General features: G+C 41.7%; 1 protein-coding gene across 3 annotated transcripts in view; it reads right to left on the bottom strand.

Annotated features, from left to right (window-relative positions):
• Window positions 1-25,466, bottom strand: part of FAM120A (family with sequence similarity 120 member A) — a 114,177-nt gene that overhangs the window by 20,524 nt on the left and 68,187 nt on the right. For all 3 annotated transcript variants that reach the window (XM_054500474.1, XM_054500475.1, XM_054500476.2), the window contains exons 8-11: window positions 18,380-18,467; window positions 16,066-16,293; window positions 13,317-13,491; window positions 2,177-2,426 (exon numbers count right to left, since the gene is read on the bottom strand). In XM_054500474.1, the coding sequence (XP_054356449.1) occupies window positions 2,177-2,426; window positions 13,317-13,491; window positions 16,066-16,293; window positions 18,380-18,467 (741 nt within the window). The remainder of the gene's footprint in view (window positions 1-2,176; window positions 2,427-13,316; window positions 13,492-16,065; window positions 16,294-18,379; window positions 18,468-25,466) is intronic.

Genomic DNA, 25,466 nt, shown 5'->3' with positions numbered 1-25,466 from the left:
GCCACACAGGGATCCTGACCAAGTAAGGGGCCATGGGGCTTCCCAGCCAAGACTCTCACTGCCAGAGTCAAAAGCTACGAATGCAGCAGGATGCTAGACCGTACCCTATGAACATGGGGAGGGACACTGGACTGTGCCAGCTTGGAAGGACCAGGGTGAATCCACTGTTTTCAATGAGATATAGGAATACACAGCAGCAATGTTGGGGTGGATCCCTCATGCTGCACTGGGAGGGCCAGGGCGGCAAAGTTCCCACAGCACGGAACCTCTGACTCTCAGAGCCTGGCTTCTAAATGCCGTCCCCCACTTGGAAGTACTGGGGCTGCTTGGAGAAATGGGGATCCCAGGGCTCAGGCAGGGAGACACAGGGGCAAGCAGAACATCTGTGGAGAAGAAAGGAGGTGCTCAGAGAAGATGACGAAGGCCAGTTTGCAAGGTGACAAAGGGAACATCAAAACAGATGATGGTGCAGTGAGCTGAAGGCCCCTAGAGAAACAGGAGGCTCTGAGTTCATGCTGATAAAAACGTGCTGGCTGTCTGAGGAGTGAAACCTTTACAGGGCCTCTAAGCACTTCCATATGAGATGGTTACAAAAGGTGAGAGCAGCACCACACGGAGAAGCCACAGTCACCCTGCACCAAACCCTCTGAGCCAGTGTCCTGCCTAACGGGACAGAAGGAGGTGTGCACCCCCAGGCAGGGCATCACTCCTGAAAGCAGAGAAGACCTGGAACAGGAACAGGTTCCTTGTCATAAAGGACACTGTTGGGACAACAAGCCTAACAGCTCTGAAGGGTGGAATGGACCACAGCACCACTGTGGATTGATTCTGATGGTTCTTTGGTGGTTATAAAGTAAAATGCCATCAATTGTTAGAAAATCAGTAAAGTATTTAAGTTAAAAAAAAAAAGGTTTCTGTAGTGTACTTGCAACTTTTCTCTATGTTTGAAGTACTTTTAAAACAAAACCAAACCAAACGAATCAACTCCAAAACTTAATGAACATCCAGTATGCATCCCAACTCAACTGAACTTCAAAACATCAACAGTATCTACCCATACACCTGAGCTGTGGGCTGTGAGGACACAGACACAGAGATATCCCAGCAGCAGGACCACACCAGCACCCAGACCTGGGTTTCCAGACACCTTTTTCACAACAAGGAACCAGGGCTGCTCTTTGGAGAGATGGCTGACGCTGGAGCAGGGAAACACAAAGCATGCCTGAAGCATCTCATAGGGCAAAAAAGCAAGGAAGCTCTCCCAAAACAAGAGGATGGTGTGTGTCACACGGGCCAACCTAAGACAGCTCCCGAGGCTAGAGCCGGGACAATGTGCGTAAGGATAAGGCAGAGCTGGATATAACCTCAAGTGAATTGATTATGACCCTATAAAAAGAGGACAGGAGCCCATACTGATATAAATACGGCATGTGCCACACTAATGTGTTGGTCAACAATGGACCACATATATAATGGTATAAGATTATAATACCATATTTTGACTGTACCTTTTTCACATTTAGATACATAAATACTTGCCATCATGTTTGTATAAATATACTCTATGATGTTTTACACAATGACAAAATCACCTAATGATACATTTCTCAAAATTTATCCCCATCATTAAGCAATGTGTGCTGTAAATGATTAAATAAACGAAGGGGGAAGAAGTGGCACATTTTCCCTACAGAAGAACTCCAAATAATATATAACAAGAATCCCCTCTTATAGCCTTCAAAATCTTCAATATTTAAATAATAAACCATGTTTAAAATCATTATATAATATTTACATACCACACATGCTTACAAAATATACCTATAAACATACTGCATCATATAAATTAAAATATATTTTGCATTTACATAACCTACATTTCTATCACATATATATTTAAATAATAAACCATGTTTAAAATCATTATATAATATTTACATACCATACATGCTTACAAAATATACCTATAAACATACTGCATCATATAAATTAAAATATATTTTGCATTTACATAACCTACATTTCTATCACATATATAAATATGGGATGAGGATAAATTTCAACATGACTGATCAGGAATAAACTTTACATCCTTTCTAGAACTCATCTGACACCATGGTCACGGCCCCTACACCTGGCTGGGATCCAGGTCCCAGCTCCCATGCATGGCACCCACCGTAAGACGCAGCAGAGCACCATGAGGTGAGTGGGCACGTTGGCAGGGTTGAGCATGGCTGGGGTGTCCGACCTCATGCAGGCCAGGAAGGCCCTCATCCTGCGGTTCTTGTCCTCTACTGCCTTGCCCAACCACAGCCTCTTCAGGTTGGGGCAGGTCCACTCCCTGAAGGCAAGAGCTTCAACCAGTTCCGGGGTTTGAGGAGACTTCCCTTTGTAAGCTGCCCATTCTTTAATGATCACTGGTGAAACTACAGGAAAAAAAAGCCAAGAGAAGACACATTCATGCATCATTCACCTGCTTCAGTCTTAACAAAAACAAGCAGCTCTAGTAACTGGTCTGAAGATTCACCTCTCAGGTAACAATGCATTCTGTCCTTAGCAAAACTACCAATCATCAAGTCCTTGTGGGTATTTTGTTTGTCCCTCTATTCTGTGCAATTAATGGCTCATTCAGATTTTCAGTTAGGCCACAAATAAGTTTCATCCAATCAAATCATAACTTGATTTTCTCCTATAACTAGTACGTATAAATCAAGATGTTAGACAAAATCCATTTTAATATTTTATATCTACAAATAGTTTCAGTTATAACAATTAGTGTAATTCACAGAAGTATGTGGTTATCTAATTATTTTAACATGCAAAATCCAATTTGGATAGCTAATCCCTTTCTACATGGATAAATACCCTCATAAATTAGATTTCAGAAATAACTTGCATGCAGTAGCCACTTTACTGAACCTCCCACTTCAACAAATGTAACTGTTAAACTCTATTTTTAAGACTGGCCAGTAAAACACAAGTAGATGCAAATATTCCAAGTTTTGAAGTCCCAGATGATGCCAGCACACAGTAATTCTATTCAGCAAGACTTCAGACAGAGTGTAAAGTTATCCAACATTTCGCCTCAAAAAAGACAAGAAGTTCTAAGTTGATGTAACACGGAAACAAAACCTTTTATCCACAGATGTTTTACTATTAGTCAATTAATTCTTACAAATACATAAACATGCACATTTTCCCACTTGATTGATTTCCCAATAAATTAAGGAAAAAACAATGACAAGGAAATAAAACAAAAACAATCCATATTGCACAGTAGAATGTTAAAATCTCATCAACTGCACTGAGGTAACAACCCAATAGGGAAATCTGGGTGTGCATTTTATAAGTAACAAGTGGTTCACTTTAGTTGAATAAACACCAGAACCAAAGCGGGGCCTGGTGTTGTCCCTTGCCCAGTGCTGCTACACATGAGCAAAGGCACCGTCCCTGGCTGACACACTCTAGTGCACGGCCCACTCCAAGGCCAGTGGCTGTACGGAGACCAGGATGCTATCACAAACTCTAATTTGATCTTCAACATATTCATTCTATCCAAATTACATTAACCTCTCTGGGTTTGTCTTCTCTCAAGTAATACCTAAGGCATTCTGAAGAATCCAAAAGCAGGACAGAGTTAAATGTATTACTGGCTAATCTCCAGTTCCACTCTGAGTCTAAATATAGTCAGGCAATACAATAATCTCTTAAAATGTCATGAAAAACACCAGGAATTAGACACTTGGATACAGTTTCTCAGCAACAGAAAGAAAAATGCTTAAATACATTTCAATACCTGACAAGTCAGGTAACAGTGTCACGTACAGGAACACGTTGAGTCAAGACCTCATAGGGCTCTGTGACAAGCCCTTCTGGAGCCAACTCCAGATAGTGTCCCCTTACGTGAAGCCTGCCGGGCAGAGCTGGGGTACAAGTTAAGGCAGTCACTGAAAATTTTCCTTTTACAAAAATGTTACTGCTCTCATTAGGCAAATGTCTTTCATTTACATTTGAATATCTTAGTGTTTAGATGTTAAAGGAATATTTCAAACACTCCAAATGCTTAAAGTCCATCAAGTCAAAACAGACATACATGTATATATAAATACATGCTTATTTGTTTTTATTCAGTACTTTTAGGTATAGATATAAAAACCAATAAGGTCTCCATCACGAAGCATACCCTGTCGTTGGACGCACAATCTAAGGCACTGCCCCCACCCCGATCCTGTGGATCTCCAGCACAGCTCAGCTTCCAGAAGCTTTCCCAGAAGTAGAGTTGGAACATACAGGATCATCTCCACAACCACCACTACCATGCACAGGCCTTCCTGTGAGCCGACCTGCCTTACCTCCTGTGATCCTACACCAAGGCTGCTTCGCCCCAAGAGAAAACAGGCAAGGGCAGCTTCCAGAATGAGCTGTTCGCCAATATTTATGTTGCTATCAGATTACTCTACATAACGACACCTCGCAAACACACAGGACACACACATCACACATTTCATACCACGCACACATCACACACTTCGCACAACATATCCCCCAACAAACCCCACCACACACACCCCCCCCACCACACACATACCACAATACACACACTGAAACATACCCCACACACAGAGCATGGGTTTAGGTTGTGCATGTCAGGAGTCCCCAGGGGTTTTAAAGAGAGGCATTCTTACTAGATTGGCCTTTAACTTTGTCATTTTTTTCTTTCCCTTTCATTGGCTGTTCTCGCCTCTCTTTAATCATTTTAGCAATCATTTATGTTTTGTATTCACTCTAGAAAAAAAAATTATTGGTAGAAGATTTTCCTTCTCAATTTCAAAACCTTTAGGCCTCTGCAGAGTTCATCCTGCAAGGCCCTAGGTCGCAGAGTGAAGAGGAGGTCACAGGCACTAGTCCTAATGCATGGTATCCTCAGAAATATGCACTCCAGCTGCAGGCTCCGACAACTCTCCACATTAGAGATCGGAGGGCCTCCCGTGTACCTGAAGGAGCCTGGCCTGGTGCTGTGTCTCAAGACTCGACACAGCCCAGAAAGAAACAGGTGAACACACTCCTGAGAGCCGAAACTGGACTCTTGCTGATGGACTCATGGCAATACTCCAGCCAAAGGCTGCTCCGAGTCCTAGAAGGGCTCAGAACTGTCCCGGGTAAGCCTGTCGACACAGTAGGGACAGAGAGGTGTTAGTGTCCTCTTTCACAGCACTAAGCATGTTGTTGCCCACATGCAACAGTTATGACAAGAACAGCAAGTCCAATTCAGGAAATACATGTCTTTATCAAAGAAAATAGATGTGACTGACACAAAGGCTTGCTCCAGAAGCAAAGGCGCTCATCTCTAATAGTTACAGATCTTTTGAGTATTCCACCAGAGAATAGAGGTGGAACCTTAGGCCAATCAGTTAATAAGTATTTACGGAACATCTACTGTGTGCCAGGTAGGGCTGGGATAAGAGAGCAGCAGGCAATCTGCACAGGCGTGTGCCTGAGAGGGAGGGTCTCCTTGGGTTCTCAGACCTGGGCCTAGATCCAGGGACTAAGATGAGAGGTGACACCTAACTTTGCAGCACAGTCCTGATGATTAAACATGAAAAGCACCTAGCACCCCTCATTATGTAGAGATAATGAGATGAACTCACATTTTACACATCACTTACATTAAATTAATTACAAATTAGTGCTTATGAAGAATTCCAAGGGACATCCAATTTTCGGGTTGAAACAGCAGCCTCAAGAGTGGAAGAAGTTGAGGAAAGAAAAATGCTTGGCTCTGATTTACAAGTCCCCTGCAAAGGGGCAGCTTGAGGGTAGCCTCTAGAGATGAGAACGTCTGCTGCTCTTCTCTCTCTGGGCTGCTGCTTTCTTCCAAAGAGTCACTGTTGCCCAGGAGGAAGGACTTCTCAGCCCTCACGGTATTCAACCCACAGGAAACAAGCAAATACAAAGTAGCCAGCTCACAGAAAGTAATGAGTTTTTACAGAAACCTGGGGGTATGTGGGCTTGCCCATGGCACTGGGCTCCAGCACATCCTGGGTGGGTACCATCTGGGACTTAGAGCATGGTAGTATAAAATGAACTCTGTACTGGTAGTTTTGAAGAGCAACATGTTCCTACTGCATCTTATTAAAACAGTAAGAGATTCCTGGAGGTCAGCTCATTTAACTGAAGACCTCTGAATAAATCTTGTGTATCACCATCAACAAATATTAATCTCATCTTTTCACTGTCAGAAAAAGTTACTACTTCAGGAAGTAGCCTACTTCTGAAAGACTGAATATTAAACTGTCTTCCTTAACTTACACCAAACCAAATTTTTACACTGGCAAAAACAACTCTAGGGCGGCCAGGCGCAGTGGCTCACGCCTGTAATCCCAGCACTTTGGGAGGCCGAGGTGGGCGGATCACGAGGTCAGGAGATCGAGACCATCCTGGCTAACACGGTGAAACCCCGTCTCTACTAAAAATAGAAAAAATTAGCCGGGCGTGGTGGCAGGTGCCTGTAGTCCCAGCTACTGGGGAGGCTGAGGCAGGAGAATGGCGTGAACCTGGGAGGCGGAGCTTGCAGTGAGCCGAGATCGCACCACTGCACTCTAGCCTGGGCGACAGAGTGAGACTCCGTCTCAAAAAAAAAAAAAAACAAAAACAAAAACAAAAAAAACAACTCTAGGGCAGACATGTTACTGGAGGCTAAATTTATAATGCATTTTCCTTACAGAAAGCACCCCTTCAAAATACAATTTGGGGCCATAAAATACTATCGTACTTAAGCTGTCAGTAAAAAACTCAATGTTTTCCATCAGATGTTAGTCATCTTCTTTTAGTAGCACATTTAACATGACAACTAAGCCACCTTGGAAATCTGTTATAATGCTGACTTTGGGATCTATCCCAGCCCAGGAATAATATACATGGTTCATTTCGTAAGCCAATCCCAACTTGCTGGAGTGGCCGCCTGAAAGACCGTATTATAAAGTATGTCTCTAAGCTCAGTGCCACAGCTTGACCATTAATTAGCAATGCCCACTAAGGGCGCAGGAGAGAGAACTGCAGCATGCATGCATGCGTGTTCATAGGTGAGGAAGAGATGCGGGCAGATGAATGGCCTCCAAGATGATGGCCGACTAGACTTCTGGTTGTGTGTATTTAGGGAGCAGCTACTATTATACTTGACGAGCTTTCCTGGGGTTGTTATGATCATCAACAACAACAAAAACCTCCAATTCATTTATATCAGGACAGAAACAGAAAAATGGATACAATGAAGACTGTTTCCTTTCCTTCTGATAGAAAAACTGCCCCCTAATTTTTAAACAGCCCCAGCGTGTAGGTAGCAGGTTGGGTTCTCCTCCTCAGGCTGACACGTCTGTAAGCACCCTCTGTAATTCTTAAAGGTAAAAGGCTGTGGATATTTTCTTAAACCTTTGATATCTGAGGATGGAGCAGCCCACAGTCCACAAAAATATAAATGCTTAGTAAGGCACAGGACATGTAGCAGAACACGGTATTACAGACATGTAGATAAATGCTGTTCATATTCCTCATTCCATGTATGTTATTCCTAATATATTAGAAACTCAAAAGCTCAAGGATTGGCAAGTAACACTGGTTAAAAAAAAAAAAAAGAGTACAAGGACTTATGAAACGAATATTAATCCAAAAGAGTAATATCACAGATTGGCCTGTCATATCATTTGCCTTCCTAAGCAATCGTCTGTTGTGCTAGGTCTACTCCAAGTTCTGTGAAAAACCTCAGTGCTGCTCCTAGAAAGCTTTGTAGAATAAAGAAATTCAGACAGACTTATTAACAGCCTTCATAGAAATCATGGGGAAAATGTTTACAATACCAATTTTCACAATATTAAATCAGCACCGTAATATTGATTATTCTGTTTCATAGTATAATCCACAGTGAGCAGACTTAGTTTACTTTTTATTAGCAATTCCAATTATTAGCACAAATAAAAACATTTCTGAAGCAAACTAGACCAGGAAAAAAATGCTCCTTTCGGCTTTTCTTGGTGGTTTAAAAACACAGGAATCAATATAGGAAAATCTTTCATAAAAATAGTACTCACCTATAAACTTGCTCCCTCATTCCACATATTTATTTCATGTGTGTATAATTTTTATCTGTCTGCTTTTTATAAGCCTGTTTCTCTTACTTACTTAATTTTGAGGTACTAGGGAAGACTTTTGTAGGAAGTGGGAGGCAAGAAACAAAAGCCAATTTTATTAAGATGACGTTAATTTTAAAAATGTGCGAATCACTGAACTTTACTTTCTGAACTTTGCGCTCTTCAATTATAGCTGGGTATTCTTATTATCCTACAATCTTTTAAAATGTAGGCCTTTTACTCTGTCTCATTTGCCCTCAAACCACTGAAGTCTCTCCCACTGACCCCTGGAAAGAAAGAACCCCAGTGACTGGGAGCGACCAAGAGGCACCCTGAAGGAGGAAAAGCCAATGAGGCATATAACCACCTCCACCACAGGAACGAGAAGAAGAAACTCGCCACAGCATCTGTATTTTTGCAAGGTGAAGGCTTCAAAGCCAGGAGTTCTTGCGTCAGACCCCGGACTCATCTCCAGGCCCAACCTTTATTCCAGCATCAACAGAAAAGGTCTCTGGGTTCCACCCTCCCTACCAGCAGGTGCCACTATCACCGTGGATCACGTCTGCAGGAATCTGCATGCCCCTGGGTGTTAACAGTTCTCTTCTACATGCATCACTGGGAGGGCTTAGAATTCCAAGGCATATACTGCCATGATAAGCAAATATTCTTCTGAATTTCCTAAAAGTGAAATTATAGAACTTAGGGATGGAAAGAAAGGCATGGAAAATAAACTGCCAGCACAGAATACAACATGACTTTCAAAAGAATTTTTTTTCTTTTTCTTTTTTTGCTATCACCTAGTTCAGGAGCAGAAGGGTTAGAAATTTTTAAAGGTCTCATATCCTACTTTTGCCATATAGTGACTTTAAAAATGAAAGTTTGGTAAATCACAGGAAAGCTAGCTGTAAATTATGAACACTTGACCATATGCCTTAATCACTGACTAGGTTTCCAAATGAATATACATGTCTTAAATCTGCTGAGAGTTAAATATTTTTAAGAAACCCTTAAGACTTCAACATGATTGCCTTTTGAATAGTTCTCTCTGATAATAAGGCCATCTTGGGACATTCTTTATTGTTACAGTGACCATTAACAGGAATATACAGCTGCGCAGATAAGGTTCTGAAGCTATTTTAGGTTACAGATTTTCCATTCAGAAAGGCCACACCAGCTGCTGGAGCAGCAGGCTCTCACTGGAGCCCATATGCAAAGGGCTGGGTTGCCAGATCACATCAGAAAGCCAAGGAAGCAGGGTCGGGGGAGAACGATCCTTCACAGGTACATGGCCTCCCAGGACTCTTTCTTTGGCTTATGGATCTTCTTCCAGTACGCCAATAATTTCATTCAACCTCCATGTGGTCCAAGAGTGGTCATAGATTAGACAGCAAATTTCAACAAGATCTAAATACAATCATTGTTCCATCTTGTCAATCAAGAAATCCTGAGAAACTTTTCAATGTCAGCTTCATTGTGGCACAATGAGACATTTTCCTATCCTATTTAGAGTGTCAAGAAGCTATAGCACTCTTCTTAGTACAAATATGTGTTACCAATTAATAGATATTTCAAGTAATGAAGTTTAAATCAATGGCCTGAGCAGGGTCAGTATTTAGTCAGCTAAAATCTAATGAACAGGTTATATGGAAGGCATTTTAATGCATGCAATGTTCATGAACATAAATCACACTGTGCACATTACTCAATTCTCAAACAAGGTTGGTTTTGAGCAAGTTGAGAGCATTGAGGCTTAACAATCACAAGATATTCTCAAAACAAAAATTTCCCTTCTGGAGAGCTGGTGTTCCAATTACAGTGATAATCATGGATATATCACTGACATAAAAAACTTTTTTATAGGCTTGTTTCCCCCTCTTGAATGTAACTAACGCATGAAACAAGTTCAATTTTATCAGCTCCCTATAAAGAGCCAGATTCCAAAGCTGCTTACAAAAATCTCACCCACTGAAATTACAGTACTGAGTAAGGTCTCTCAAATTCTAAACTCAGGTCAAATCTACACATCTTTTCCATTCAGAAATAAATATGTATTTGTCATAGCACACTGATAGTGCATTTTTCTAAACACTTAAATTCTAGGGTCTTAACTGTCTAGGCAAAGGTCATCTGCACCTGCCCTATCTTTGACACTTAAAGGCTTCATTTCTGTTTTGGTTCAGTTCATACATCGCTACCCAACTCATCTTTCTAAACAGAAACATCATTTGTACCAAACCTTCAATGGCTCCCCATCTCTACAGAATATCAAAATCAAAGTTCATAAATCACTTGAGCAGAAAAGACTGCAATTTGTTTAGCACTAACCTTTCAAAGCATCTCAGCACTTACGCACACCCTCACACAACAGTTTAATTTTCTGATGCACCAAACCGGGTCTTCATCTCCAATAAGTTGTGTGTACCTAAACCAATTATTCATTCTTTCACTGTCTGCTGCACACTGCTCTAAGAGTAATACACACAATAGCAAAAGACATAAATGTTTATGAAATCCTTTTAAAATCTCATTTACCATTGAAGAAGTACTAAACTACCATTGGCAAAGAAGTACTAAACTATAGAGGAGAAAATATCCATGCTCCATGATCAACTAATAAGCGCAGCTGGCTGGGCCTCTGTCCTTTTCCTCAGTGCTAGTTGACTCCCTTTCCCAAACCAAATCTGAGGTATCTTTATCCCCAATTCTTCCTGCCTTCACCAACAAAGGTGGCCCCAAAGTATGGACTTCTGCCTCTGCTTCTCCTTCCCACCTAAGTCTACTAATACAAACTCTTTATCAGGACTGTCTAATTTTTTCCTATTCTCTCTGATAAACTCACCTCTCCCCCACTAAATCCTCCCCATTGGCCAAAAAAATAACATAGCAATAACCAAACTATTCAGTCTCCCATCCTTAAAAAGAAGGAGAAGAGGAGAGGAGGGAAGGGAGTTCTCACTTTGAAGATACGGCGTTCCCTTGGCCATCTCAGCCACGTCTCAAGAGAAGACCCAGTGCCACCTGCTGCCACCATCCTGTTTTGTGTTCTCCTGTGTCCCTTTCCTCCTCGACCTATATCAATGGCACCCCCATTCGCTTGAGTCATTTCAGACTTCCCCAACCCTTCTTGTCTTTTTTTCCTTTGATGGCTCCATTCCTGTGACCTGATTCCAGCTGGAGTTGGTCTGCTCAGAGAAGGTCGGGGCAGTCTGACACCATGAAAGCTGTGGCCTGCCCTGGCTTCCACAATCCCCACCTCCCCTCCTGCCCCCCATCACCCACGTGCTCTGCATATTCTGGCCCTTCTGAGAGCCTTCTCTACTGTGCATTAACAGGACAGCCTCTCCCAGGACCAGCTGGAGACCTCCCAACCTAGACCAAGACAGCTGACAGGGAGCTAGCATGAGAAGCACCATCAGCCGTATGTGCTGCAGACACGCAGCAGGCACGAGGTCAAGACTCCACTTCCTGGGCATGTTTGGTACCGCAGCACACCAATGATGCCGAATGGCCCAACACTGGAGGGGTAGGGGACTGTCACATCTGACTCCACGGGACAGCACAGAAGCCACAAAGCCCATTCCTATTCAACCTGAGGTGATCATTGGAAACGGCTGAAGGAGTTTGCTATGTAAAGGTAACTCTGCTTTTAGAACACACAAGCAAATAAAAAAGAATACCTTCTACCATGAAGCCAGTGCAGTGCTCTGAAACTGAGGACAAAGGAGCTGCAACACCCAGGATGTCAAAGGATTTGGGACTAGACAGAGCCTGCAGCACAGGCATGCTAAGCCCAGGAGAGAGGAACAACTGAAAAAAGGGGGTCTGAGGGCCTGGTCAGCCTGCAGAAGTGAAGGGTAGTGACAGGCCAGGACAAGTGACCAGCCATGTGCAAAGTAAGAAATGCCATTCTTTTGTGAGCAAATGGATCACACAATGTGAGAAAAGAATGAAAACAGGCACATTGAAGAATGTCCTGAACCTTTGAGAAGAATGTCATTTACAATGTTCATTGTTCCACATGGTATCTCCAGCCATTGAAGACACAGAGGGTGGAGATGCTCACAGCCCTGCAGAGCGAGCATCACCTCCTGCCAGTGACAGTCACACCAGCAGCTCAGCAATCACTCTCAGGACAACTATCACCAAGGAAAGGTAGTGAGAAGTGCTTCACTTTAAAGCCTCACAGATTGCAAGTTTGTCATAGTAATTGCAAACAGAAAAATTTTAAATCTAATGAACTTAGGTTAAAGTTCCAAAGCTCAGCACTGCACACAGTCAGTGCTGACAAGGAGCTTCACCATCTCAGGAGGCCTGCATTGACCCACCACACAAACAAATAGTCTGTAACTAATTATCCATGGCTCAAAGAATGATCTAGTAATTTACAATTTCCACAATTCATAATATTCTTAGGCTGTATGTTTGAGGATTCTTTTCTGTATTTCCAACTAAATATACAGTTACTTTTACATTCCTTACATTAGGAGATAAAATTACCTAGAACAGAAAGGCATCATTTTCTCCAAGTATTACACAGGCCCACTAGAAGATAAAGAAAATGCTTTGACCTCATCTTTGACCAACTTTTCAAACAATCCTTTTCAGTGTTTCCACCTGCACCCCCCACTCCCAGAGTTGATCAGCTGGAAGTGCACATGTCTCAGAGGATTCCGAGACAAATCATCACAATCCTGCGACGATCCGTGAGTCCCACGACCTTCGCTACAGCTGTAGAGCCATGCGTGGTGGCACTCCAACAGCACAAACATGGCCAACCAGAGACCTGCTGGAAGTTTTCTCCAGGACCCTGGCCTTCTGCAGAGAGCAGATCTGTGCTTCATGAAAACCAGAGCACAGAAACACACTCGTCCTGATTACCAAGACGTGGTAATTACAGAGAGTGGCGGCAATTCAGGTCTGCTTTCAGATCAACATTCACTTTAAAGTGTAAACCTGTTTTATTATTTTACTGAATAAACATCATTATTGGAATGTTACTGAGGAAGAAAGTCTGTGGCTTCTCCTCCTTTTCTAAGAGCCTTTACCCTGGCCTACTGCCCCGATGATGGCCCACCTCCTTTACACAGAGGCACTCGGGGTCAACTCAGTCATGATTCTTCTAAGGCTTTAGAAAATGCACAAGAGATTACGAGGTACCGAGGAAAACAAACAATGGATTGTTACAGTACATACATTCTGGTGGAAGTCTGTTCTTTCTAAAAGCAAGTCTCTCAGTTTTCTTTCTGCTTTCTGCCAAACTAAACAGGACTCCGTAAACATACTGACGAACTGGCCTATAGAGCAGAGCGGCCGGAGGCAGGTCCTTGTTGGCTTCATCTTCAATAGAAACAGCAATTTTGATTTCACCCTTTGCATGGAAGAAAGCAGAATAACATTGCACATTTTTCATGTTGAATTTACAATACACTCACAGAAATATACTGTATTATCTCCAGTTAATGACATTGCAATTCCATTCCAAATCAACTGCTTAACAACTTGCCTAAATAAAGATGTTTAGGAAGAGTTCATTTGGCAGGCTGTGGCCAAAGCATATGCTCAAAGAATCAAAATAAAATCTACATCATTTTATGTTTAATCCAAAACCAAGAACAAAAGAAAACCATGTAGATGTTCCAAAGTCTTTGAAACAATCCAGACAGATAACATCAGACAACAAACAGAATAGAAAAGACTGAGAACTCGCAACTTTTATTTAGAGAGTTGGGATGGTCACACGCAATATAATTGAAAATTTTCAATTACCTACATGCAAACTAAAGAACTGAGTATCCTGAAAATATAACGGTCAAATTTTCTTTGCTAAGTTCTTCCATGGCAAATTACCACCTCATGTGTTAGGCTTCTGCCATAGTGTGGCAGGTGCTCAAGAAATGTGTCTCACTGCAGTGGCTAGGACGTGCATAGCCACTAGGGCAGAAACCAAAAGCACTCCACCTTTTTCATGTCCCAGGGCCAATACGGCAAGAACCACATCTGACTCAAGAACGTGCTGCCAAGAGGCAAATGACTGACTGTGGCCTTTGGCAGCTAAGATTGTTGCCAAAATTCATCTGTCTCAGGGATCTTACAGCATCAAGATACATCTCAAGATATCAAGCAATAAATTTTATTTACTTGTACTCAGAGCATAACAATGCATTTATGACCTCAATGTCTATGAAGTTCATTGATATATACGCTTTAAATAATAATTTTGTAACATTTGCTGTTTCTTTCACATAAGTTTAATTTAAAAACTGGTCTTTCCCCTTACCCTCCGTACTTTCATATTCATTAATCCAGTAGCTACATGTGTTCTAACACTCTCATCTAGGGAATATTTATCTCAATAATATGATGCTTTGCAAATTCTCTTCATTACCATAAAGATGCATCTCACTGTAAATGTCTTAGCCTGGGCAATTTAATACCAGAGCCATTCAGCTTATAGGATAAACTGAAAAAACTTAAGTAGCATTTTAAAATGTGAAAAGACAATTTTCTCAACCATGGTCATTTTATCAGTGTTTGCCCTTGAAATTCATAAGAAATAAGAAAGCACGTCGGTACAACTTGCAACCCTCATATAGATCTAACCGACTATCCACGCATCAGATCCAGCAGTGTGGACATAACAGGTAGCTCTTGGGGACCTTACATTTCAAACAGCCCCACGAGGAATGAGTGTTGTTTCTTTACACCTTATTTTGAAAGATGTCTTCCCAAAACTTTGGTTCCTTAAACTTAGCAAAATGCTTTCCCCACAATAATTACTTTTCACTTACCCTTTATAATTTATGTTGAACCTGAAAAATAAAATGTTCACCTTACAACCATAATCTGAAAAGTGATACTATAAATGCATATCCATATCAAATAATAGATGAGATTTGGAGGCATTACAACTAAAAAATAAATTAAAGGATCTGAGCAAATAGTACTGGCTACATGTTTTCCATGTCCTTTAATTAATAAAAGTAAGCAATATTTGGATTAGTCAGTTAACAGTTGAAGTCCACCTCAGGAGTATTTGAGAACAGGAGTTCATTATTGCATTTATTGACTCCATTTTACAAACCACAGATGGGTTGTAGAGAATAGACAGAAAAGTCTAGTTATATATGGTCGTATAGGTATTCATGTTAATCATACATGATAGTAATAAACCAATTCTGCAGGATTAATCTAGTAACTGAGGTAACTTGTTAAATTGTGAGGCTAAGATTAAAAGTGCCAACATAAAGACTACAAATCACTGAGGAAATTTAAATACACATAGATACATTTGAGACACCAAGATTAAAAAATAATTGATGCCACACTATATGTATATATTTAAGCATACATTAAGACACTAATAAAGTGAAATTATGACACTGTATAAAAAGATAGTTTCATTTTCTGACTATGCGCATGTTAACAAAATCCCGTATTACATTTTTTGTTCTTAGCACTATTAAAACTGCACTCAATGAGGTCATGAACAAGTCAAAACACATGAAGTACTATGAGCCATTCAAAGGGGGAAACATTATTTTCTAAGCACAAATGATAAAGGAACCAGATATTGTATCTGACATCAGAATTAAACCTGACGTTACAGCACAAATATGGTGTAAGAAAATTCTGAAATTGAAGTAAAAAGAATAAAATTACAAGTCATAAAATAATGTGATGCATTATTTCATTGGAAGTATAAAAATATTTTATACTAAGTTGAAGGAAAAAAGTGAGACTTTTCATGAGTTATTTTAAAACTGTATTTACAGTTATAAATGTTCATCTTTCATTCAATGTTTAGAAAGGGGAAAGTGAACTTTGTTTCAAATAGATTAGTAAGACAGAAAAATGGTTCAAAAAAGGACAAAAGGACAAAACACCCATAGGAATGGCCACTCATCAAATAACAGAAGCCACTCCAGGGCCCCTTTGATAATACCTTCGTCAGGACATGGAAGATGTAGGGGTACATCAGCCCCTTCTTGTGCCTGTGCTCGGCCACTCTCAGCACCTCAGGTGCGACGGGGGGCAGGGGAGGTGTGGTGATGTCCATGTGGTTCCTGGTGGGCATCGACAGGAGGCACGGGATTGGCTGGACAGTGCCCATCTGGCTTCCCTTGCCTTCGGCTAGTTGGCTTCCTGAAGAGGCAGTGGACGAGCCTTCTGCCTACAGTGCAGAGAGCAGAAGGGAGGAAAACGAGTGTATGTCATGTTTTCATTCATTTAAAGTATGTTAGGTGCCTGTTCACCTGCCAGACACGGAGGGGACAAAGATGAGTCCTGTCTTGGAGAGACCAGATTTGGTGCCACCCTAAAGACAGAGGAAACAGAGAGCCACCCTGATCCAGTCCTCTCCTTGAACAGCTTCCCACACTGAAACAGCATCAACATCTACTGTGCCACAGGAGAGCAGGCCTGTTGCTCCCTGCTGTTCTGTGTCACCCTGCAGTCCCTCTGTGTTGGGAGGCAGGAGCCTTGCTATCTTGTTTGGTTCTCACTTGTCCATCATTCATGTGGTCCATTCCCGTGTTTCTGTTTTCTCGAGACTTTGCCTAAGATCTCTATACAAACAGAAAAACTAACACTCCAACAGGCTGTGCAGTCTGAACACAGTTACACAACCCTAACACATAGAAATGGAATTCTAATCCAGGGCTGACTCCATGCCACAGCTGGTACTTAAAGAACAAACAAAAACCCAAACTCAAGCATTCTCTGTAGTCATTATAAAGCCCTAAGTTAATTATACACGCGCGAAAATTAAACCAAAAGCCCCAAAAACCTGCTAAGCCACAGCATAATCCCATTAAAAACAATGTCTCAGATCTATGGATAATGACATAGAAAGAGGTCCACGATACACTGTTTGGTGAAAACACCCATTCTGTAACAACTAAGCCCCCCAAACATGGAGTGTATGCACATACACAGGAAAGAGTCTGGTCCCCAAATTATTACCACAGTGATGGACTGCTGCGAGGCAGTAGAACTAAGGAAAGGAAAAAGGAAGGGAGACACTTTAGCACAGTCTGAATTGTCTGAATAGTTGCCTAAAAGCAATGATTATTTGTATGATAAACTTTATCAGAATAAATGTTGAAAATAAGAATTGCTTATTGATTGATTTAATGCCACCCTAAAGACATGCATTTTTCTGTTTTGAAACAAAGTATACTCTTTACAATGGTGTGTAATTAAGTGCTTAATTTTATTCTTTAAAACACAAAGTGCCAAAATTAGTCTTAAGAAGAATAACTCATAGATAATTCACTGGTGTTTTCTACACTCTCCATTCCGTAAGAATACAGATGTAGAACAACTCAAAATGCTTTGGAAGGTGCTTTGAAAATAATATGTACCCACAAAGGATTTTTGTTGCTTATTTGCAGAACAATCATTTAATAGTACGACTTCTTTAGACAAACGTCTGATATTCAGGCAACCCTGCATATTAACCACTAAAACCTCCAAGCAGGAAACCTGCTCCTTCTTGGTAATCACATGTGGCAGACGTACGTGGCTTTGCAAATTAAAAAGATATTTTTAGATATCACTATTAACAGGTAGAAGTAGAAGAAAAGCAGGGAGACAGGGCGTGGTGGCTCACGTCTGTAATCCCAGCACTTTGGGAGGCTGAGAAGGGCAGATCACTTGAGGTCAGGAGTTCGAGACTAGCCTGGCCATCATGGCGACACCCCGTCTCTACTAAAAATACAAAAATTAGCCGGGCATGGTAGTGCACGCCTATAATCTCAGCTACCAGGGAGGCTGAGCCAGGAGAATTGCTTGAACCCAGGGGGCGGAGGTTTCAGTGAGCTGAGATCACGCCACTGCACTCCAGTCTAGGTGACAGTGCAAGACTCCATCTCAAAAAAAAAAAAATTTAAATAAAAAAATTTTTAAAAAAAGAAAAAGAAAAAAGGGTGGGGGGAGTTAAATTTAGCATGCCTGGTGCTTTTTCAGTGAATTTTCACAAAAACCTACAACAAATGTGGGCTCAGGAAGGTCCTAAGCACCTTGTCCAAGATGATGCAGTGAGCAAACAAGGAAATGCATCAGGTGCCTGCCATGCAGAAAGACTAGCCGGCTTGGGCATAGCTCTGAACTCTTCCTTCCCCGCTTATCCCCTTTGTAAAGGTTTACATGACCCGATTAAAAGAGAGAGATATTATTTTTCACTATTTGATCACTAATACAGTGTGCTAATACAAAATGAGTCAGAACTCAAAAACTAAAAGGCACAGACTTTCTACCTTTGTTTGGTCTCCTGGGTCTCCTCGTGCCTGAGGCTCTGAGTGGCTTCCCGTCTTCTCCCAGCCAATCTTGTTCCCGCTGATATGGCTAAACATAAAATGAACATGATTACTGTCCAATCACTTTCACAAACCAGTTGACAATGATAAGAAGGGCCTCAGCTAAGTCTTCAGGCTCATAATAACAATACTTTTAAAATAAACATAACGTCAAGAAATAACTCTATTATAGTAATATTTCTTCCTGCTTCAAAAGGGTAGGTGATAACCACATACTATGGAAAAGAAACTATCGAACACCTAACTTAGAGGAGTCACCAGGCAGTTCAGAGATGGTCTGTGATGTGCTTAGCGCTATGGAGGATGCAGAGGAAACAAAGGCAAGCCTTGCCTTGGAGGATCTTTCCATCGTCACAGCGAGACAAAGATCAGCATTTAATTGGCAATTATGAGGTAGTAGAAGACTTAAATGTTATCTGGATCGAATACTACACATAATTTATAAATAAATGTAAGGCGACAATATACCACACAGGGCACTCCAGCCTATTCATGTGGAGGGGGCATTAGAGCTAACACTGGAGGTGACTCGAACTGGAAAATCTGAAAGACAGTGAAGGTACACTCTAGGCAAAGTGAGGTGGCACAAACTTGGTGGGTTCACAGAACAGGGAGTTTATGGGAACTTATTTGGAGGATGGCTTTATTTAACAAAGTAGCAAAAAAAAAAAAAAAGGGGGTTAAGGAAAAAGAGATGAGAAGACCACAGAGCATCTCAAATTACAGAATGAGAGATAACTGTGCTGTTACCCATTAACAGTCTGGGAAAACAATTTCGTGGGTTTAATGAGCATTTTAAAAAACTGAAACAGGACAGACCAGAATGAGTGGTGTGAATAAGCATTATTTCCTAAAGTCTTTGTTCACTTGTAGTATATGGGTTTACTATAGTCCTCACGCGAACGTGAAATGCACTGTCTACAGGTAGCAAAGGATGTGCAGGGTCTTGAGCAGGGCCAGCGGGATGCAGCACCACACTGGAACCTCAGTACACAGTGTGACCCTGAGGCAGGGATGGCTGTGGTGCTCCGTGCACTCACCCTTCCACTATAAGGTTCCATGCCCAAACTACCTTCTGAAAACCAGTGCTGGCCATAGGACATGCCAGCATGGGTCAACTGGCCTGCCTTTATAACTGACTCACATAACAGATGGAGAGGTTTTAAGACCAGATAATTCTCCTATCTTCCAATCAACTTCATTTTAGTTCTGTCTTTTAAAAAAAGGGAAAAAAAAGCTGCAAAAAGATTCCGCTGTCACACAATGGACTGGACTGTCCAGCCAAGGATACCGCATGCACGCCATGAAAAGTTCACCCACCCTGTTCAGGTTTCCCGGTCTTCATGGAGCTTGGAGAAACCAATGCTCATGCACAATCTCCGCCTGCAACTTAACAAAACTAGAAGAAACCCCAGCAGTGGCTCAGACACAACAAAAACCACTGCAGGCATCCCCAGAGTGTAGTGGTCTGTCCCACTGAGAAAGCAGCCACTGAGGCCACAATGTGAGCAGACAATGGAGAAAGGCTCAGGAGGTAGATGAGCATGTGCTGATAGAGATGCATGAGTCAGCAAGCTGGGAGATGCAGGGGGCAATAAATTACTAAATCCTGGCCTAGAAGTACATGGCAACATTGGCACAACTCTTGCTTATCTTCCACAGCATGTAAAGAACAATAAGTGTTCTCAAACTGTTGTTAAGCTTAAAGGCTCATGTGGAATGCTTATTAACCACGCAGACCCGCAAGCGCCCATCCCCAGGGTATCTGTCCCTAGAGTGTCTGAGGCTCTTGGAGGGTAAGAGGATCTAGAGGATCATGCACCTAGGATGGTAGGGCAGGGGAGGCCAAGTGTTAGGGAAGTGCCAACCAAGGAGGGGACACACCTGTCTACTAAAACTGGAGAGCCGAGGCACCATGCCAGTGCCATCTGAGATCACACAGACCCTACACTTGCAAGCCTTAGTGTTGTTCTACGTAGATTATCAATCTAAAAATAAATGTCATAATCTGGATGCTCATATAACCTTCTAACAATCATACTGTAAAATCTAAAATTCTGCCTGAAAAGCACCTTGACAAGAAAGTTTTTTGAGAAGGCCAATATATTTCAATAGGACAAATATGTTACTTTACAATTTGAAAAAAAAAATTGAATATGACAAATGCCTTGCTTTGAAGAACAGATAGATAACATTTTAGAATACTTCTATATATATTTATGTTTCATTTTACACAACTGATAATACCTTAAACTGATACCTGGAACATGTACGTAAACCAGACGTTTCACTGACTCACACTGCGCTGAGACGTGCTGAGACAGGCACGAGCCACACGGAAGTAGAGTCAGTGACCCGGGCACTGTGCAGGAAGCCTGTGGCGCTCTCACAATCTCATCCCCACCCGCACACTATAAATCTCTAATGATAAAATGATAAAATCCAGGCTCAGAGAGAAGGAATCTACCCACAGTCACAAATAAGGTAGCTGGATTCAAACCCAGACCCTTATTTCAAAACTATTGGCACCTGCTACCACAGCAGAGCCGAGCCGAGGCTACAGACAGAATCACACATATATGAGAATGCGGCACGCAAGCAACAGAAAGGGTGACTCTGGCAAGTCAGCTCGGCGGCTGGGGAAGCCCAGCACTATAGGATGGGGTATTCACAGGGTGTCAGAGAGGTGTGCCAAGGCCTCACTTCACTAGGAACGTTTGGAGCTTCTTCCGTACGAAAGCCCGGAAAGATAGCAAACTGTTCTAGTCACTGAATGATTTCTTTTCTACATCTTTCAGCAGGTTGGTGAGACTAGGATGGAAATGTATTGGTGTTCATTTACACCAAGTATACCAGGGTATGATGTGTCACTCATGTTCCTGTCAGGGGTGTAGAGTTCTCCTTTATGGAGGAGAAAAGAAAGAGAACGTTAAGTAAAAGCTGACTTCTGTGTCAACAGGAAAGAGCAAAGGCAAATAAACAAAAATGGAAGAAAATAAATCATTAAATTTAGAAAAGAAAAGATCAAATTCACAGCAGAACTATCTGGCATGTGTAAATTTTTCATTTCTATCTGCTCCCCAACTCAACAGGGCTGAGAACAGACAGCCGGGAGGGTCTCTGATAGTGTAACAAAGAGGGCCTGGGCCCTGCTGGTGCAGGGCAACAGAAGGCCTCGGCCTGGCTGGACAGATGCTCAGAGTTCACCTGCATGGCCTGGCCCTGCCAAGTGCTATCTCCCTACAGAAGCACCAGTATCTGGGTGCCCTGACCAGGGAAGCTACAAGAGTCACAGAGACAGACACCTAATAGGTCTAGTCTCCTCATGCCCTAGTTAAGCTAACATTACACATTCAGGTTCCTTCACATAATGGGTGAGCTTAAAATGTCAGGAACACACAAAGCACTTTTCCATGTGGCAGTCAGATGATGGCTCAAACTTCTTTCACAGCCTTGTCAGGACTTCTCGCTGTCATCAGAAGACTGTGTGCCCAAGAAGCCCCAACTGGTCATGGAGCTATCCCCTTGTACCCCACAAGTGAGGGTTCAGAGACACCTGACTGTGTCAACACGTTTGTCTTAAGATCAATACGAAATGTCTACACAGATTAGTGGATGGCTAGAACACAACGTAATGATATAGATCATGATTAATTTTTGCCAACATATAAAATTCAGAATCACTTTTATGAGAAGATATTAGAAATGGTACCATGTGTCAAAACAAAAATATAAAGCGGTTATCTGTCTGGAACAAGAGCATAACAATCTGAAAGAAAAACCTACAGTTACACTAAAGTCATTCCCTCAGCCCCAGGCCTACCTACCCATGCCTCAGGATCCTGGAGCAGGGCACGATGGAATTCCCTTTGTGAAACAAAAAGTTTTTTTGGAAGTAGAGTTGGAAAGGACTTAAAGGACAAGAAAAACATTCAACACCATCTTCAAGCAAAAGAGGCACATCAGGCACAAACTTCCTGGGATACCAGATCAAAGGGAGCCAAATAAAATTCTTTTAGCTATTTTACATTAAAAACCACATCAGTGTTCTGGTTTTCTAGCATACTAAGAGTTAATTTTTAAAAAGTAGTGATAGCTACCATTCATTGAGCTTTTTCATCAGCTAATTTAATACACAAACAACTCAGCAAACCTGTCACGCACATTTGAATGCTCTGAGGTTCTGCGAGCTTCAGGTCACAACATCACCTAGAAATACCAACCAAGAGACTCTGAGCAAACCGGTTCCTGCCAACAGCTAGGTCTCAGTGCTGTTCACAGAGCATGCTAACACCAAACAGCCTGCCTTCCTGTGGTTCATCTTTCACAGTCCAGATTTGGTCCAGGGAGTACATGTCATTAGCAAAAATTAACAGGGGAGGGGAATACAAGACTTATGCAAGAGATGCCTCCATAACACTACATGTCAAAATAAATAATAAATGTGGAGATGTCCTGTTCCACAGGGCTTTCTCTCCTAAGATACATATATAAGTTCTCAAGAAAATGAAACCCATTTATACAAATAAGGTCACAAGGTGGAAAAAAACTCAGTCTTCTCTCTCAATAAGGACTTTTACATATCCGTTTAAAAATGTCAGTAATTTTATGCAAAAATATTAAAGCAATAAAGTGGATGTATATAGATCTTATTAAATATTAGGTATTAAGTACATATACATATTAATACTTAACATGCACAAATAAGAATACATAGTTACATAAGTATATTAAGTATAAAAGATGGAAGAAAAGGAAAAAGGGCAAGTTACTCTCCCTAAGATAGGACCTAGTTATTGTAAAAATCTTATTTTAGCAGATGCAGAGGAAAACAAGGTGCTTGAATATTCACCAATCTTTCAAATATAATTACCTCTCTAGAAGTAGGATCATGGGGAATTCTCTATACTGTATTTTCCAGTGTTTGAATTCTATATAACTTTGTATCAAGATGATAATTAGAAAAAAGATATAAAACAAAGAATTAAAAATTGTAATACAGCAACCTCAGATTTGATTCAGATTCTGCAAGTCCAAATCAATCTATGAAAATAACATAAAATAAATACCTCCACAAGGATTCAATTGTAATTTTTGTTTTGTTTTGTTTTTTAAACAGGATCTCACTCCGTTGCCCAGGCTGGAGTACAGTGGCACAATCTCGGCTCATTGCAACCTCCACCTCCCAGGTTCAAGCAATTCTCCCACTTCAGCCTCCCAAGTAGCTGGGACTACAAGCAAACACCACCACGTTCAGCTAATTTTTGTATTTTTGGTAGAGAAAGGGTTTCACCATGTTGGTCTTGAACTTCTGACCTCAAGTGATCTGCCTGCCTCAGCTTCCCAAAGTGCTGAAATTACAGGCATGAGCCATTGCACCCGGCCTCAACTGTAATTCTTAATTCAACTGAAACAAGATTACAAACATCTGACAGGAAGGGAAAAAAGACAAGAATGTCACCTTAATTTTTAAAATTTAAAGAAAATAAAGCAAGTGTATGCTGGTACTGCTCTACTGTTCTAATAAAGGAACTGGAGGAGACATTACTTAGAAAGCCACACATTTCATTCCTTTTTTTTTTTTTTTAAGAGACAGGGACTCGTTCTGTTGCCCGGCTGGACTGCAGTGGTGCCATCATGGCTCACTACAGCCTCGAACTCCTGGGCTCAAGTGATCCTGCCGTCTTAGCCACCCAGGTAGCTGGACCCACAGGCACATGCCACCATGTCTGGCTAATTTTTAAATTTTATGTTGCCTAGGCTGGCTTCACGCAATCCCCCTGCCTCAGCCTCTCAAAGTGTGGGGATTAAAGCATGAGCCACCACACGTGGCCCCTTTTTCTTATTTTATTGCCAAACTGTTTTAGGCCTAGAATAACTGCCAGTTCTGATCACCACCCAAGCACCAGCCTATTTTCTTCCAAGGGACATGCTAGAAAGAGAGTGTTGTGTCTCTGCAAAGTAGTCAGTTAAACTCAGAACTGAGCTTCCAACAGGTTCACCTTCATTTTTTTTGGAAAAATACGTCAGGCAGGCACAACTATGTGGCAAGAAGTCTTCTCATATTCTAAGAACTCCTCCTCTAACAGATTTTCCAAAAATTCTAAAGAGAAATTTGTATTTCAAAAGAGTAACACAGCCCATCACATCCATTCCAACAGCACAGGAGAACTGTACAGTACAAAGACACTGAACAACTCACCCAACTAAAGAAACTAAAATGCTGAATAAGATATTAAAGAAATACAATGAAAAGAAGAGATAAAACTCAGGGCTGCCAAGCGCACCCAGATGAAGGCTGCCCTACTGCCCCTGAGGACTGGCTGAGAGCATTTCCTGATCTGCTGCCATCTGTGTGGATGCCTCCCCATGAACTTGGGATTACAAGAGCATATTTCCTGTAGTGTGTATGAGGCTCCTGTGCAATGAACCCTGATGACAGCATGGGGGCACACACATCTGTTCCACCAATGTTGCTGCAATGCACACCACACACCCACCTTCCTACAGGCACAGAGCAAATCTCCACAAAGAGCACCCGCACACACGCAGCTGTCAGAAGTCCACAAGTCATGGCAACACCCAGCAATGCTCAGTGGCGACAGCCAGGACCCAATAACTCCACCTATAACCCCCCACCACATTTTATCTTTAAAAATAAATGTTTGACAATTTTATAGGCTTTTGTAAAAGGTATCTTATGTTCTAAGTTGTAGAATTTTGATATTCTTAGTGAGGGTGAACAACTTTTTATATTTATTGATGGCTGCTTCCTTTGTGAATTCCATGCTTATACCTTTAAGAGATGAGATGAGATCTCACTACATTGCCCAGGAGAGAGTGCATTGGCCATTCACAGGTATGATCGTAGCTCACTGCAGCCTCGACCTCCTGGGCTCAAGTGATCCTCCCACCTCAGCCTCCCGAGTAGCTGGGACTACAGGTGTACAGTACCATACCCAGCACATTTGTATCTTTTTCCATTTAAAACAGTTGGCATCAGCTGCACACAGTGGCTCATGCCTGT

Source organism: Pongo pygmaeus, chromosome 13 (assembly GCF_028885625.2).
Source record: "Pongo pygmaeus isolate AG05252 chromosome 13, NHGRI_mPonPyg2-v2.0_pri, whole genome shotgun sequence".
Taxonomy (NCBI): domain Eukaryota; kingdom Metazoa; phylum Chordata; class Mammalia; order Primates; family Hominidae; genus Pongo; species Pongo pygmaeus.
The sequence above is the reverse complement of the archived record's forward strand: the minus strand, read 5'-3'. Positions and strand labels throughout refer to the sequence as shown.